The sequence below is a fragment of the Marmota marmota genome, unplaced genomic scaffold, assembly GCF_001458135.2.
Source record: "Marmota marmota marmota unplaced genomic scaffold, marMar, whole genome shotgun sequence".
In the NCBI taxonomy this organism is placed as follows: Eukaryota; Metazoa; Chordata; class Mammalia; order Rodentia; family Sciuridae; genus Marmota; species Marmota marmota.
In genome coordinates, this window is record NW_026000153.1 from 645,638 (window position 1) to 661,721 (window position 16,084).

At 40.6% G+C, this 16,084-nt stretch overlaps 1 protein-coding gene across 1 annotated transcript in view; it reads left to right on the plus strand.

Annotated features, from left to right (window-relative positions):
* The first annotated feature begins 483 nt into the window (after positions 1-483).
* Gpnmb (glycoprotein nmb) overlaps positions 484-16,084 on the plus strand; it is a 29,658-nt gene continuing 14,057 nt past the window's right edge. Inside the window, exons 1-6 of the mRNA XM_015490120.2 lie at positions 484-703; positions 7,158-7,310; positions 8,080-8,223; positions 10,317-10,490; positions 13,293-13,451; positions 13,714-14,025. Coding sequence (XP_015345606.1) covers positions 634-703; positions 7,158-7,310; positions 8,080-8,223; positions 10,317-10,490; positions 13,293-13,451; positions 13,714-14,025 — 1,012 coding nt within the window. The 5' untranslated portion in view covers positions 484-633. The remainder of the gene's footprint in view (positions 704-7,157; positions 7,311-8,079; positions 8,224-10,316; positions 10,491-13,292; positions 13,452-13,713; positions 14,026-16,084) is intronic.

A 16,084-nucleotide genomic window follows, 5' to 3' on the forward strand; every position in this document is an offset into this window, starting at 1 on the left:
CTGATATTCCAAATGTGCTTCTGAGTAAATTTCTCAACTACTGGAAACCTGTGCAACTGTTTCCAGCACATTCTGGCACAACATCTACATTATTAGCTATATATGTATAACACTATCTCAAATGACTGGAGAGACCCTCCCCATCTGTCTCCTCTTCAGGGAAGGGAATACAGAAGCATCTGCTAGTGTTGGGAGCTGATCATCCTAAAGTACAGAAAAAAGATCTATCCTCTGCACATGAGCTGAGTGACTGAAGGAACCACAGCAAGTTCATCATCAATGAGGATGGAGAACTGAAATTTTATTTGGAGAAGAATATTAAAATGGGGTCATAGGATAGGAAGTTCCTCTAAAACTAGTAAATATGAAATTACAAAATCCAAATCAGGCACATCCAAATAGTGAATAAATAGATGCCTGGGGTGAGTGAGTCACAAGCACATGAGCTGTAAGAGGTTGAATTCAAGAAAACAGATCAGGCCATGCTGCTTAATACCATCACATGATCTGCCCCGAGGCCCTGTATTTCGTTTAATAAAGAGTGGGGCACGGCTGAGCCCAGAACACTAGTGCTCTCCGTGGATGGGACCAGAGGAGTTGAAAGTTATATCCTGATTGCCAGGGCAATTCAACATGGAATGTCTCTACTGTGTCCTAGGATTTCTGTTTCTGGCTTCTAGACTGCCACTTGATGCAGCCAAACGTGAGTAATTCTATTTTTATGTTTAACCCCTCCTGTGACTGTTGGCTAGGTGATGGATAATAATATCCTCTGAGCTGACCTGGACTGAAACTCCCCAGGAAGCATTCACGGATTCGGACTCATTCATTTCTCCTGCAAACCACTGGGAATGTTGAGAAACTCCTGCATCCTCCAACCGCAGCCTTGTTTCAGGCTCATGGAAAATAGAAATCATGCAGCCCTATGGAGCTCTTTTTTCATTGCCAATTCCTCCTCTGCTGTTGCCAGACAGGGGTTGAAAGAGGGAGGATGGTCCCTGTCCCTAGAATAAAGTAACTCTACCAACAAAACTTTGTCTGGCTTCCTTTCAACAGCATGGAGACAAACCTCAGATGAAATGGGGGCTCAAATCTGGAGACAAGCTCTCTCACACCCTATCCAGAAACTTGGCTGAGCTTTCTCTGCAGACCTGTAGAAGCTTGCTGCCCTTTCTCTGAGGTTACTGAGAGAAGGGCTGACACCTGCTTCTCTACCCTGGTTATGCTTTAGAGATGGGGCAGTGTGTGTGCACTTCTGTGCGTGTGGTACTGGGGATTGAACCCAGGACCCCTTTACCATTGAGCTATATCCCCAGTCCTTTTTATTTTTATTTTGAGACAGTCTTGCTAAGTTGCAGTGACTGGCCTCAAACTTGAGGTTCTCCTGCCTCAACCTCCCTAGTAACTGGGATGACAGGTGTGCCCCACTGAGCCAGCAAGACTGGGCACTTATAACAATGTTGATGCCAATCAATGAAATCGGCATGTTTGGGAGTGGGCTCAGCCTATCCTCACTTAAAAAGTGCTGTGGCCCTCCGGATGCGCAGCCAGGGGTGGGAACCACTGAGGTGGAGTGTGCCCACTTGTTTAGTGCACAGGTGACCCTGTTCCTCCAGGAAGAGCAAGCGAGTTAAGAGTGAAAGTGAACCACGCCTCTCCCAGAAGGTCCACCCCACCTTGCTCCAATAGAGCAGTGACCTTCTAGGGGTCCCGGTTCCTCCAGACAACTCCATGAGGGGTCAGCGAAAGTGGGGGTGAGTTTGAGCATCCTGGAAGCCACACCTGACTGGTGCCCAAGTGTGTAGTCACTATGCAGGCCGTCTGGTTTATGTCACTCAGGTAATGCCCACAACCGCCTCCAGCACTTTGGACCAGTGAGTCCAAACACAAGGACCTCAGCCAGCTGGGGCCAGGCGACCTGCCCAGTTGGTGTCGGTGTTTGGCTCCTTAGAAGAGCTCGGGGAGACTGAGGCTGTGATTGTCCCTCTTCCCAGAGGAGGAGAGAAACCACAGAGAGGGCAAGGAATTCAAGTGGAGTGTGCCCAGTGGAGTGGCAAGGCCCACAGCTGGTAGATGGAAGAGGAAAGAAAACGGTCATCTAAAACGCTGTCCTTCCTGCCAGGGCTTGGAGGACCCACTTGGGTCCCCTGCCAGCCCGGCTGGTCCCCGAGTGACTTAGCTTCATTGAGTTTTCATTTCCTTTTACCAAACTGGTGATAAGTTCTTGTGAGATCAACTAACAAAAGGTGCTTGGCTAGGAGACATACATGGTGGAAATTCTTCTTCTCTGACAGATCTGCACCCCGCTCCAGCAGACCTCTGAGGACAGACTCCCCAGGAATCTGCATTCCTGAGAGATTGAGATATGGGCACACAGACAGGTCCATGGGAGCCCCTGCCCCCGATTCCAGGTGTGCTTAATAAAACAGATTAACCAGAGGATGAATCTGGGCTGTCAGTTTGAGAAGAGTCCCAACCTATTAGGCAGTGTTACAAAGCCCAGACATTCCTGGGTTCCTCTTGCCCTAGACTAAATATTCTGGCCCAGATAAATAAGGGTAGATAGCATTTAGCAGTGTGTCAAACACCAAGGGACTTTGAACCATAGTCTGGGCAATCACAAATCTTTCTTTGCAATCTGCTTTTTACAAAATGCAAAAAAGTTGATGACAGAGTAGGTAAAAAGCAGCCCCAGACACCTGCTCTCTGCTGGAAGGCAGAATAGGGAGTGGTGAGTATAGAGGGGGAAGCCCACCCAGCAGTGGGCCACTCAGTCCTACCTTCTGCCTGTGTCTCCTCCCCCCACATTCACACACACTTGTTGCTTCCTTTTAGAACCTGCATACCGTTCATTTATCTTATTTTCAAATCTGACCTTTCCTTTTGAAGTAATTATACATTCATATGAAATTGTAAGAAATAATAGATCTCGATGCACCCTTCACCCACTTTGCTCCAGTAGTGAGATAAGGCAAATCCTGGTATCGTAACCAAGATATTGACATTAAGATAGTCAAAATACAGAACCAGTCATCACCACAAGCATCCTCATGCCCTTTTATAGCCAAATCCACTCCCCCTCCACCACTTCCCAGACCCTAGCAATCACAAATCCATTCTCCATTTTTATAATTTTGTAATTTCTGGAATGCACGCAAATGGAATTATACAGTAGGTGACCATTTGGCACTGGCTCTTCTTTGACTCAACATAGTTCCCTGGAAATTTATTGAAGTTGCTGCATCTATAGTTTGTTCCTAGCCGAACACTGTGGCCTATGCCTATAATCTCAGCTCCAGAGGCTGAGTAGGAGGATTGCATGTTCAAAGCCAGCCTCAGCAATTTAGCAAGGCCCTAAGCAACTTAGCAAGACCCTGTCTCTAAATAAAAAATTAAAAGGGTTAGGGATGTGGCTCAGTGGTTAAGCGCCCCTGGGTTCAATCCCTGGTACCCCCCACTCCCCCAAAAAAAGTTTGTTCCTTTTTACTGCTGAGTAGTATCCCATGGTCTGTATGAACCAGAGCTTGTTGAATCATTCACCCACTGAAGGACATTTGGGTTATTGCTCTTGGGGTTACTCTGAGTAAAGCTGCTGTGAATCTTCAGACTTTGATATGAACGTAAGTTCATTTCCCTAGGACGCACATCAAAGAGTCAATTGATTGGTTGTACAGCAGTTGTGTGCTGTTCTACAAGAAATCAACAGTCTTGCTCTACCATTTTATATTGCCACTAGCAATAACTGACTGTCCCTACTTCCTCTGCTGCATTACTCTTTATTTGGGTTAAACTGATAGATCTATGGGGGTTTTTCATTGTAGTTTTATCAGGCATTTCCCTATTGGCTAATGAAGTTGGGTATCTTGCCATGTGATTATTTGTCGTCTGTATATTCTCTTTGTTGATATATCTGTTCATGTTTTTTAGTCATTTTCTAATTGAATGGGTTGTTTTTTCAGGTTAAATTTTGAGAATTTTTTATATATGAGAATACTACTCCTTTGTTGGAAATGTGATATGCAAAAAATTTCTCCTAGTGGGTAGCTCTACTTTTCATCCCCTTACATAGACTTTGACAGAGCAAAATTTTTTTTTTGTTTTAATAAGGCCCAATACATCAGTATTTCCTTTTATGGTTTATAGCTTTGGTATCAAGTCTAAATTCTGGTCTAGCCCTGAATCCTGAAGGTTTTTGTCTATGCTTATTACTTTTTTTCCCAGCACCTTTTGTTGAAAGTCCATCTTTTCTCCACTGGATAATTTCTAAATCTTTGTCAAAAATCAGTAGGCCATACTTGTGTGGGTCTATTTCTGGGCCCCCTACTTCATTTCCACTGACCTATGTGTCTATCCCTTGACACGCTCCTTTTAAGTTTATATTTTTCCTTGACTTCTAACATTTAAAATCAGAGGAGAAATCTGTGTTTTGATTATATTTCTGGAAATTCTCTCAGGATCTGAGGAAGAAGAAGGCTCTTTGAAATAGAAAGAACTAGTCGTGAGGATGAAAAGATGTGAATCTTCATTTCCACTACATTAAAGATGGCCCTAGGTGAATCATATCAGTCTCTAGGCCTGGCTTTATTCATCCGCAAAGGGAAGGAGTTCATTCTCTGTGACTCAATTAAAAGTGCATTTCCTATTACAAACATTTATTGATAAACATGAATTTCCTGTCCTCACTCAGCATCTGTTTCCAAATAAGAATAATGACAGAATCACATAGCATTTGGGTTTTGTCTAATTTGAAGGTCCAGAAAAAACATATGACCTGAGGTCAGACAGCCAGTTTAGTAGCAGAACCGAGGCTAGAACCTAGGCTCTATGACACCTAGATCAATGTTCTCTCCCATTCCACCTGACTCCCTGTTAAGAGGGGACAACAAAATGTCTCTTCCTGGGGAGAAAAAAAAAAAAAAAACTCTTTCTCCTGCTGGATACAAAAGAGCCAGGCTCAGTGACACATGCCTGTAATCCCAGTGACTCAGGAGGCTGAGGCAGGAGGATCAGAAGCTTGAGGCCAGCCTCAGCAACTTAGTGAGCCCTGTCTCTAAAGGAAAAATAAAAAGAATTGGGGATGTAATTCAGTAGTAGAGCACTAGAGCACTCCTGGGTTCAATCCCCAGCATCATCAAAAAAAGGAAAAGATAAAGGAGGTCAGTAGCAAACATTCAATATGGTTTCTCTGAGCACCCACTAAATACCATACCATGTGATAGACCTTTTCCAGAGCTTAAAAAAACAGAGTTTTGGGCCTTTAAGAGTTTGTGGCCAGGTCAAGCCAGCACTAGATTAATTGATGAGACAATGATTTTTAAAAGCATATGATTAGTGGTTGACTAAAGATTTCAGGTAATTGACATTTGGCCATGAACGAAATATTATAATTCTGAAAGGAAAAATAGGGAGTTCATTCTTTCGTGTCTCTTTTTATAAAAGAGGAAACCTTGTCCTAGAAGCTCTCAACAGATTTCCTCTCCGCTTTCATTGCCTAGGATTTAATCGTCTGCTTCTTCCCAAACTGTAAGAAACGCTGGGAAAGTGTCTGAAATTTTGATATGTTGTAGCAGAGCCTCTGTCGGGGAGGGAAAAACTGGAGTGTGAGCAGGAAACGGCTGCTGGTAGCCAATCAACCAACCTGCTACAATCTTCAAAGAAAGTGGAGACCACATGACCAGAGTTGTCAGGCAAGGAAGACATCAACAATGAAGATCAGAAAGAATTTTAAAGGAATTATAATATTATAAACTCTAGAGCAATCATTCAAAACAAAATAAGACAAAGAGATACAGTTAATAAGCCAGTAGTAAAGACAGAATGGAATACAAATAAAATCCTAAAAAGTACAGCTAGAGAAGAAAGACAGGAAAGAAGAACAGATGGGACCACCAGAAGACTTAAATTGCACAGTATTTATAATTAAATTAAATATAAATTATCTAAACACTTCAAGTACAAGGTGGAGATTTTTTCCAGACTAGATTTGCAATAACAGAGCCAACTCTATGGTGTCTCCAAGAAACCCATTTCAAACATAAAAATGCACCTAGGTTAAAAATTTTTTAAAAAAATAGAAAAATATATACCAGTTAAACACTAAGCATTAATATCAAAGTATTTTTCAGAACAAAGAGTATTACCAGGGGCAGAGGATCAATTTCTAATAAGAAAAAGATCAACTCATCAAGAAGACTTAACACATCTAAATGCCTATATACCTAAAAACAGAGCTTCCAAAAACATGTAGCAAAAACTGACAGAAATAAGCAAATTTTTGACAATGCACAATTCTAAAGATTTCAAGATTCCTCTCTCAGTAATTGAAATAAAAAGTAGACAAAAACATCATCAATTAGCTTAACATAGTTACTTTTTTTTGTGTGTGTGTGTGTGGTGGTGTGGGGACTCAAACGCAAGGTCTTGCACCTGCTAGGAAAGCACCCTGCCACTGAGCTCTAACCCCAGCCCCAAATATAACTCTACAAGTGCATAGGGAACATTCACCAAGCCAGATTATATTCTGGGCTGTAAAAAATTTCTTTCACGGTGGGATCTCCAGCCCTGGTATGTGTCTCTTGGAATCCTGGAGGCATTCTTTTTTTTTTTTTTTTTTTAAAGAATTTTAATATTTATTTTTTAGTTATTGGCGGACACAACATCTTTGTATGTGGTGCTGAGGATCGAACCCGGGCCGCACGCATGCCAGGCGAGCATGCTACCGCTTGAGCCACATCCCCAGCCCCCTGGAGGCATTCTTGAGCCTAACTTTCCTTAGCCAACAGCATAGTTCAGACTGGGAAAAAGATGCAAAAACTGTCTGAAGAACACTGGCATCCGAGTTTTCCTAAGGATATTGTACCAAATCCAAGTGTTCGGAAGATATAAGAAGCCAAGAGATGTCGAAGAAATACTGGCTTTCAAAACATTTTTTTGGTTCATTTAAAGTACATAAAAGAGATCGGTTCCAAATGCTGTATGCAAGTTATTTCCAGTAAACTCATTTTTTAAAAAGCACCCTCTGTTTACTTGGCATGCTGGCTGTATTATGGATGTGCTTTCCAAAGGTATGAAATGAAATCTTCTTTAACGATTGTTGCATAAGGACTAAATGAGGGATGGAATAGACAAAGTAATTTGTTTTTCAAATACCAACACAGGATTTCATGATGTGCTGGGCAATGAAAGGTATCCTGGTTATATGAGGAAACACAACCAATTAAATGGCTGGTCTTCCGATGAAAATGACTGGAACGAAAAGCTGTATCCCGTGTGGAAGAGGGGAGATGCAAGGTGGAAAAATTCCTGGAAAGGTAAGCCCAATTGAACCCTCACAACTGGAATTTCTGACTTTAGCAAGTCTTGGAGGTTACAGAGTTCAGGTTTTCGCTGTCACTTCCAAATGCATGGCATCTGGATTTGATGATCTCTCCTTTATCCCGACTGTTTCACTTTCTAGACCACTTTATAATCTTAGAATTTTCCAAATTTATAATGCTTGAAATATTTTGGAAAGTCAGCAGGTTTAGTCTCAAACCTTTCTAACCAACGTGGGAATGGTCACCTTCAGAAAAGTGTGGTTCATCACAAAGCGAATATCTTTCTACTTAGATAAATAATGAGTCCTTCAGTCCTTGGGTATTGAGATGAAAAAATATGTGAACTTTTAACATTTGTCTCCTCCATCCCATTGAGCAGATTTTTTTAATCATCATAAGTAAATATTTTTTCAGTGGTTAGAAAATTCTTTCACGAGTCAGATTTCTGTTTATCTTCTAGAATGTTGTATTCTGAAAGCTAAAGTAAGGCATTCAGAAAATAAATTTAATATAGCATAAAGAGACATATGGAGCCAGGTGAAGTGTGCCTGTAATCCCAGCTATTCTGGAGGCTGAGGCAGAAGGATTGCAAGTCTGAGGCTAGCCTGGGCAACATAGCAAGACCCCATCTCAAAAACAAAAAAGTCCAAAGAGACATATGGATCCTCTTTCTGGACCTTATCAATTGATTAAACTTTACTTTAAATGTTTATTAATGGGTGAAAGGTAAAAGATCAGTGAGCTCCATTTCTTATTGCTCTAGGAGGCCGTGTGCAGGCGGTCCTGACCAGTGACTCACCGGCACTGGTGGGCTCAAACATAACCTTTGCAGTGAACCTGGTATTCCCCAGATGCCAAAAGGAAGATGCCAACGGCAACATAGTCTACGAGAAGAACTGCAGAAATGGTGAGAATGCAGTAGTTCTCCTGAACTACAGGAGACCCGTCTCTACCCCTTAATGCTCACAGGTACTTCTGAAAGGGCAAGATGCTGCTGCTGTCCTTGCCACCCTCCTCCTTGTGCTGGACGACAGCGAGGGAGAGTGTGGTCCTACCAGGTCCCTTCATCAAATCAACAGCAGCCAAACCTACTTCAGCCCACTGGTGGCTGTGCTGATTGGATCCCTCTTTAAAAACTACACTGTCCCACCCAGCTTTTTCTTAGTGTCCAGTTGAATGGACAACCTCATTGATCTCAGATTATGATTTTATTACTTGGAACTTTTTTTGGTGATCAAAATTGCCAATTTGACAGATGTTTGCTGATGAGTTTAATTTCTGCTGAACAGTATTTCTCAAGCAAATGCTGTGTGGCTTGCACAAATGCTCAAATGTGTATTTGGGGCTCTTAAAGAGATAAGCTCTTTAGCCCGGCATGGTAGCACACACCTTTAATCCCAGCAGCTCAGAGGCTGAGACAGGAAGATCGAGGTTTCAAAGCCAGCCACAGCAATGGTGAGTCACTAAGCAACTCAGTGAGACCCTGTCTCTAAATAAAATACAAAATAGGGCTGTGGATGTGGCTCCATCAAGGGAAATTATCTTTTCAAAGCTGTACATTCTTTATTATTATTATTATTATTATTATTATTATTATTATTATTTTATTCTTATGTGGTGCTGAAGATTGAACCCAGGGCCTTGCACGTGAGCACTCTAACGATAAGCCACAACCCCAGCCCTAAAACTGTACATTCTTAAAAAAGAAAAGAACAGCTAATTTACTGAAGCTTATTCTTCAATCAGTGCTAAAGCTATTCAATGTCTTTATAATCTGATTTTATTATTTAGAATTTTTACTAAACTGTTGATGAGTTCATGCCTTATTATTTTTTTACCTTCTCCTCTGGGGAAAATATTGAATTCTGTATGGAAAGGGCTTAATATTTAACACGTGTTAAGTAATATGGTCTTTTTTTTCTGTTTCTTCTTTTTTAAAAAAAGCTGATTCTTATGACAATCTAGTCCTGTGAGCATTTTTATGGGAAATAATTCTTATGAAAATGTTTATAAGTATCTATCATCACTAAAAAAAAAAAAAAGAAAGAAAGAAAAGAAAAACTAGGAATCTTTGCAGAAGTGACCGATTCCAGGTGTAAGGTAAGAAAGTACTAGGCCATCCTGAGACATCTGTTGTGCCAGAAAATAAGAAAGAGCTCACAGACTACCCAGGTTATGTCAAAAAGACACAGGAGCTAGCTCAAGGAGCTTCCATTGGCCATGTTTGGGATAATTTAAATATAAAAAGCAATAACAACTTATAGATTCATAAAGAAAAAGGGTCAGGCACAGTGGCACACACATGTAATCTCAGTGGCTCCAGATACTGAGGCAGGGGGATCGCGAGTTCAAAGCCAGCCTCGGCAAAAGTGAGGCCCTAAGCAACTCAGTGAGACCCTGTATCTAAATAAAATACAAAATAGGACTGGGGATGTGGCTCGGTGGCAGAGTGCCCCTGAGTTCAACCCCCAGTACCCAAATAAATAAATAGGCTTTTCAAGGATTGGGGATGTCGCTCAGGGGTAGAGAGCTTGCCTAGCAGCCTAGCATTGTGAGGCCCTGAGTATCATCCCCAGAACTGGGGAGGAAAAAAAAAAAAGATTTTTCAAAAATATCAGTGACAATAAATAAATAAATAAAAGAGGGTAAGGGGACTGTTCTAGATGAAAAGATATTGACCATTACTTGTTTAAAATGGAAAATTCCATACACACAGAAAAATTGAAAGCACCCGGATACCTTCCACCTATGGTCAACAATCTAAAATTTTTGCTATATTTGCTTCTCTCTGTAAGTTTATATTTATATCTGCATAGGTATAGATATAGAGATTAATTTATTGTTGCAAAACAAAAATAAAAAGGGCTGGGATGTAGCTCAGTGGTAGAGTGCCCCTGGGTTCAAAACTCAATATGGGGTGGGACTGGGGGTGGGGAGTTAATAAAATATTTAATTCAGAGTTGAGCATGATAATCATGTCTTGTTTCTTTCTCTGTTTAGATTCTGGCTTGTCTCTTGACCCGTATGTTTACAACTGGACGTCCTGGTCAGAGGACAGTGACTGGGGGAATGGCCCTGGCCAAAGCCAGCACAATGTGTTCCCTGACGGGAAGCCTTTCCCTCACCACCATGGATGGAAGAAATGGAATTTTGTCTACATCTTTCACACACAGGGTTAGATTTTTACAAACTCTTTTAGCCTCTTCTTTGTCTTTTTAAAGAATTTTTAAGCTTCACACCAGCTGTGGGGTGCACACCTGTAATCCCAGTGACTTGGGAGACTGAGGCAGAAGGATGATCATTTTGAGGCCAGCCTCAGCAGTTTAGTGAGACTTTATCTCAAAGTAAAAATGAAAAAAAAAAAAAAAAAAAGGCCAACTGGAGATGTAGCTCAGTGGTAGCCACCACCCAAGTCCCCAGATATAAGTCCCCAGTACCAAAANAGCAATCAAAAGATAATGAAAAGAAGAAACAGAAACTCATCTCTCTCTCTCTCTCTCTCTCTCTCTCTCTCTCTCTCTCTCTCTCTCTCTCTCATTTTTTTTTTCCAAAACAAAATCACTCAATTATTTAGGCTAAAACAGTAATATGAAAAAAACCTATTAATATTTATTCATTCAGATGGCACATGGATGGGCATTTATTCTTTAATGTCCTCAAATGAATTTTTAAGAATTAAATGTATGCTCTTTGAGGGGAATTTGGGAAATGAAGAAAAACAAACAAAAAATACACTTCATCCATTGAACATGATGGTGTTTTCACTACTAATATTTCCTTTCTGTTTGTTGTACCTGGAATTGAACCTAGTGTCTTGCACATGCGAGGCATGTCTTAAGCTACATCCTAGCCCTTTGGATTTTATTTTGAGACAGGGTTTTGCTAAATTGCAAAGACTCGCCTCAAACTTATAATCTTTCTGCCTCAGCCTCCTGGGATAATAGCCATGTATCATAGGGCCTGGAAATATGAATATGTATTTTTTTTATACCAAGGATTAAATCCAGGGGCACTGAGCCACATCTCCAGCCCTCTGTCTTAAGATTAGAATGTATACCTGTTTTTGCTTGCTATTACAAGCTACTATCATTAAAAATTCCTATTTACATTATTTTAATGGCTGCATAATATTCCATTATGTAGAAATAATATCATCTAATTACTGTTCTTCCTTAACATAGCCTACCCTCTCTTTTTGTAAACCATAAATGGTGTTCTCTTTGCTTTATTAGTGGAAAAGTGATTATTTTAGGAGAAGCAAATTTAGGTTATTATTAGCAAGGCTGCTAAATTTTTAATTTAAAATGTCACCAGAGGGCTAGGGATGTAACCGGGGTTAGAGTGCTGTTAGCATGTGCAACATCCTGGGCTCTATCCCCAGTACAATTCAAAAAAAAAAAAAGCTACCAGGCGAGTGTTTGAAACTACTACCAAACAGCTTCCACATCTCTAAATGTTTCTTCTTTCCTCATAAATTAGAGAATGTACCTTTCTCCTCATTGAACTTATTTATATATAAAAACAAAATCATAATACATACTTATTAAACAAAGTACAAAATGTCAAATATTATGCCCATCAATTGCTTTAAAGCTGTTTTTTCAATTCCATCTTGGTCCTGTCAGTCAACTCACCAAACATGACTTCCTTGACCCATCAAGGATGTGTTCTGACTGTTTACATGGAGTCACTTATCTTCACTACCACTCCTGGCACCATGTAGTTAAGGTTTTTTTTGGTGGGGAGTGGGATTTTTTGGTGATGCTGGGGATTGAACCCAGGGCCTTGGTGCATGCTAGGCGATCACTCTACCCACTGAGCCATAGCTCCAGCCCCCAAGTTGAAGTTTAAGTTAACACTCTTTAGCCTAGTTGTGATTAAGTTCCTTCAACTTAACCAGATCAGATGTCTTTGCTTAAAAGTCAGTCTTCAACCTAGAAATTGCTGTTTTTCTAACAAGACTCTCGTGAATTTCCATCCTCTACTGAGGTCTCAGAGTTTAGGGATATTCCCAACTCAACTAAGCTTGATCACATCTCTCAGAGCTGGGATTAACATTTTCCACTTGTAAAACTATTCCTCCATTCCCTCTTCTATCTACATCTTTCTCTCATCACTTACTTTATATAGTACACACACACACACACACACACACACACACGTGTGTGTTGGTTAAATGTGTGTGTATACATATATCTTTATATAGTGACAGTGATACAAATACTATCAGAAAGTAGAGGATTCCTGTGCCTCTTTTAAAAAAAAATCCTGTTTAACAATATAGCTCTAGTCATATTGTCAACAAATTAAGGTAGAACACCTCACTGTTACATTAAATGCATTTTATTTTTTTTATTTACATATGACAGCAGAATGCATTACAATTCTTATTATACATACAGAGCACAATTTTTCATATCTCTGGTTGTATACACAGTATATTCACACCAATTCATGTCTTCATACCGGTACTTTGGATAATAATGATCATCACATTCCACTATCATTTCTAACCCCATGCCTCCTCCCTTCCCTCCAACCCCTCTGCCCTATCTAGAGTTCCTATTCCTCCCATGCTCCCTCTCCCTACCTCACTATGAATCAGCCTCCTTATATCAGAGAAAACATTCAGCACATTAAATGCATTTTCTGTGGGGGAAAAAAAATGTGTACTTCAAGTGCCAAATCACTTCAGTCATGTACAGTATTTACTTGTAAACTGAGGGCCAACTGTATTATCCCAATAAATAGCTCTTTTCATTTTAACCAACAACCCACAATGATGTGTGTACACTGTGGGTGTGCTCTAGAAAGCGCTACATAGAAACCATCTTCCTTCCTGGAGCAGCTCTATCTTCCCTTCCCATCATCCCTCCTCAGGGCAATCCCTCCATGGCAGTCACTGGTCTTTCAGAATCAACTTCTAGAAAGATGGTGTGATGTTGCAGGTAACTAAGAACGTCCATCTCCTTGTAGGTCAGTATTTCCAGAAGTTGGGACGATGCTCCGTGAGAGTTTCTATAAACACAACCAACATGACGCTTGGCACCCATGTCATGGAAGTGACTGTCTATAGAAGACACGGCCGGGCATACATGCCCATTGCACAGGTTAAAGATGTGTACGTGGTAACAGGTGCGTGGTGTTGTGGGCTCTAAGGATGAGGCACGTAGCTCTACTGGGGGTTAAGAAAGAGCACTGAGTATCCTGGGTTAGGTTATGATTCACCTGGGCCCCTACCCAAGCTTAATTATGTTGTATCCCATCTATGTTTTCCAGAAGAACTTGAGAAAACTTACATACAAAAAGGAGATTTTTAACTAATTTTTAACCTAAAAGCCTCACCACTTTAGATAAAGCCTGGTGCAATCCTTCTTCTTTGTGATGTTTTTTGTAGATGAGATTCCTGTATTTGTGACCATGTCCCAGAAGAATGATCGAAATTCATCTGATGAAACCTTCCTCAGAGACCTCCCCATCAAGTTTGATGTCCTGATTCACGATCCCAGCCACTTCCTCAATGAATCTGCCATTGACTACAAGTGGAACTTTGGGGATAACACTGGCTTGTTTGTTTCCAACAATCACACTTTGAATCACACGTATGTGCTCAATGGAACCTTCAACCTGAACCTCACAGTGCACGCGGCCGTGCCCGGACCTTGCCCTCCACCTTCACCCAGACCTCCAAAACCAACCTCCTTATTAGGTAAGCATTTTATGGAGGATCCTGGAGGGAAATTCTCTTTTAAATTTTTTTATTTGTTTTTTTTTTTAGATATACACGACAGTAGGGTGTATTTTGACATATTATATGTATGTGGATTATAACTTAGTCTAATTGGGATCCCATTTTTGCAGTTGTACATGATATGGAGATTCATTAGTTGTGTATATACGGAGGAAAGTTATGTCTGATTCATTCTACTGTCTTTCCTATTCTGGGGAGAGATTCTTTAGTGGCTAAAAAATATTCATGTATGTTATACACATACACACACACACACACACACACACGTGATGCTGGGGATCAAATCCAGGGTTATATTATTAAACCCTGCTTAAGTTAAGGGTCTGGGGCAGCTCAGTGGTAGAGTGCTTGCCAAGCATGAGCAAGGCCCTGGTTCAACCCTCAGCATCATACAAATAAACAAATGCCTTTTGAAAGAGTTGTGTAGAGACTCTGCAACGATTCCACTTTGGACCTGTTGATTTTTTAAAACCAATTTATCACCATCTTAAAGAGCAAGGAAGAAAGGAAAACGTGTTTAAAGTCATTTTCCAGGTAGAATTTGATGACACGTACTCGGCGCTTTGACCCTCCTAATTTGGGCTGCCTCTTGCTATGTATGTGATGCTTTCCCTCTCGGAGCCTGTCACATTTTTGTTTAGCTCCCATTTTCCATATGGATGAGAAGACACACTGGCCTCTTGTAAAGTTGGGCCCTCTCCATTTTCCTTCTGCCCCCTCCCACAGTACTGATCCCACACTTATTCTCCTCCCCTACCCTATCCACTCTCATCCAGTGTCCCATGAAGACATAGCTATACTTGAAAGCAACTGCCAAATGGCTCAAGAAAGAATGATGCTTGCAGGCCTTTCTGGACCAGCAAGCCTGGGCCACTCCAGCCATTTCAGTTGCTCCAGAAAATAAAGCTTGATTAATCCAATACCACCTTCTATTAATAGTCTGTGAAGACATTCAAGAAGTTCCTCAGAGACCACTTTGAAGAGACTGGCTCCCATCCCCACTACCCCATGCCAGCGCCACCCTTCCTCACTGGGCCATTTGCTCATCTTAGCACCCCAGGCTGACATCCTCTCAGTGGTCACAAGAGGGCGCCATGACCAAACCCAGCAGGAACACTCCATCAGGATGCCTGCCAGTGCCTCCTGTGGTTGTTTCTACCAACACTTGTTGGTTATAAATAACAAACTGCTCAAGTGTAAGTAATAAAATGTTATCTTGTTAAATCGAGAACATCTCGGGTTGGGGTTGTAGCTCAGTGGTAAGCACCTGCCTAATGAGGCCCTCAGTTCAATACCCAGTTCCAAAAAAAAAAAAAAAAAAATTAAATCACGAAATCAAGACACTATATGGTATTAGTACTGACTCTGATTGTTTTTTGAAATGTTTTAAATTACGAAATTAATGTACATTTCATAGTAAAAATTAAACAGCAAAGTCTAGAGTAAAAAGTAAAAGTCCTTATTACATTCTTTTTCCTGTTGGAGTTGGCAGTGGGTTTTTGTTTGTTTGTTTGTTTTGCCATACCATAGAGTTACATCCCCAGTCCTTTTTATTTTTTATTTAGAGACAGGGTCCCTCAAAGTTGTCATCTTCCTGCCTCAGCCTCCCAAGTAGCTGGGATTCCTGGTGTGTGCCAGGGACTGTTTCTTTCCAGATCTTTTTCTGTGCATTTACAAACATATTTTGTATACACATGATACACATGTAGGTTTATCATTTTGGTTTTTATGTAAGTGGATTCATGATGGATAAGCAAACTGTATAAATATGATGGATATATATTTATACAGTTTTTTTAAGTGAACAACATCATAGACATCTTTCCATTATCAGCAAATATTAGTCTATCTCATTTTATTCAGTTACTACATAGTGTTTCATAGGATGTAGATGCTATTGTTCGTTGTCTTTTTTGATGAGTGATAAGGTTAATCCTAATTACAATTACAAATACACCTTTACTGGACTAGTTTAAATACACAGCTTCATTCTTTTTTTTTTTTTTTTTTTTTTAAA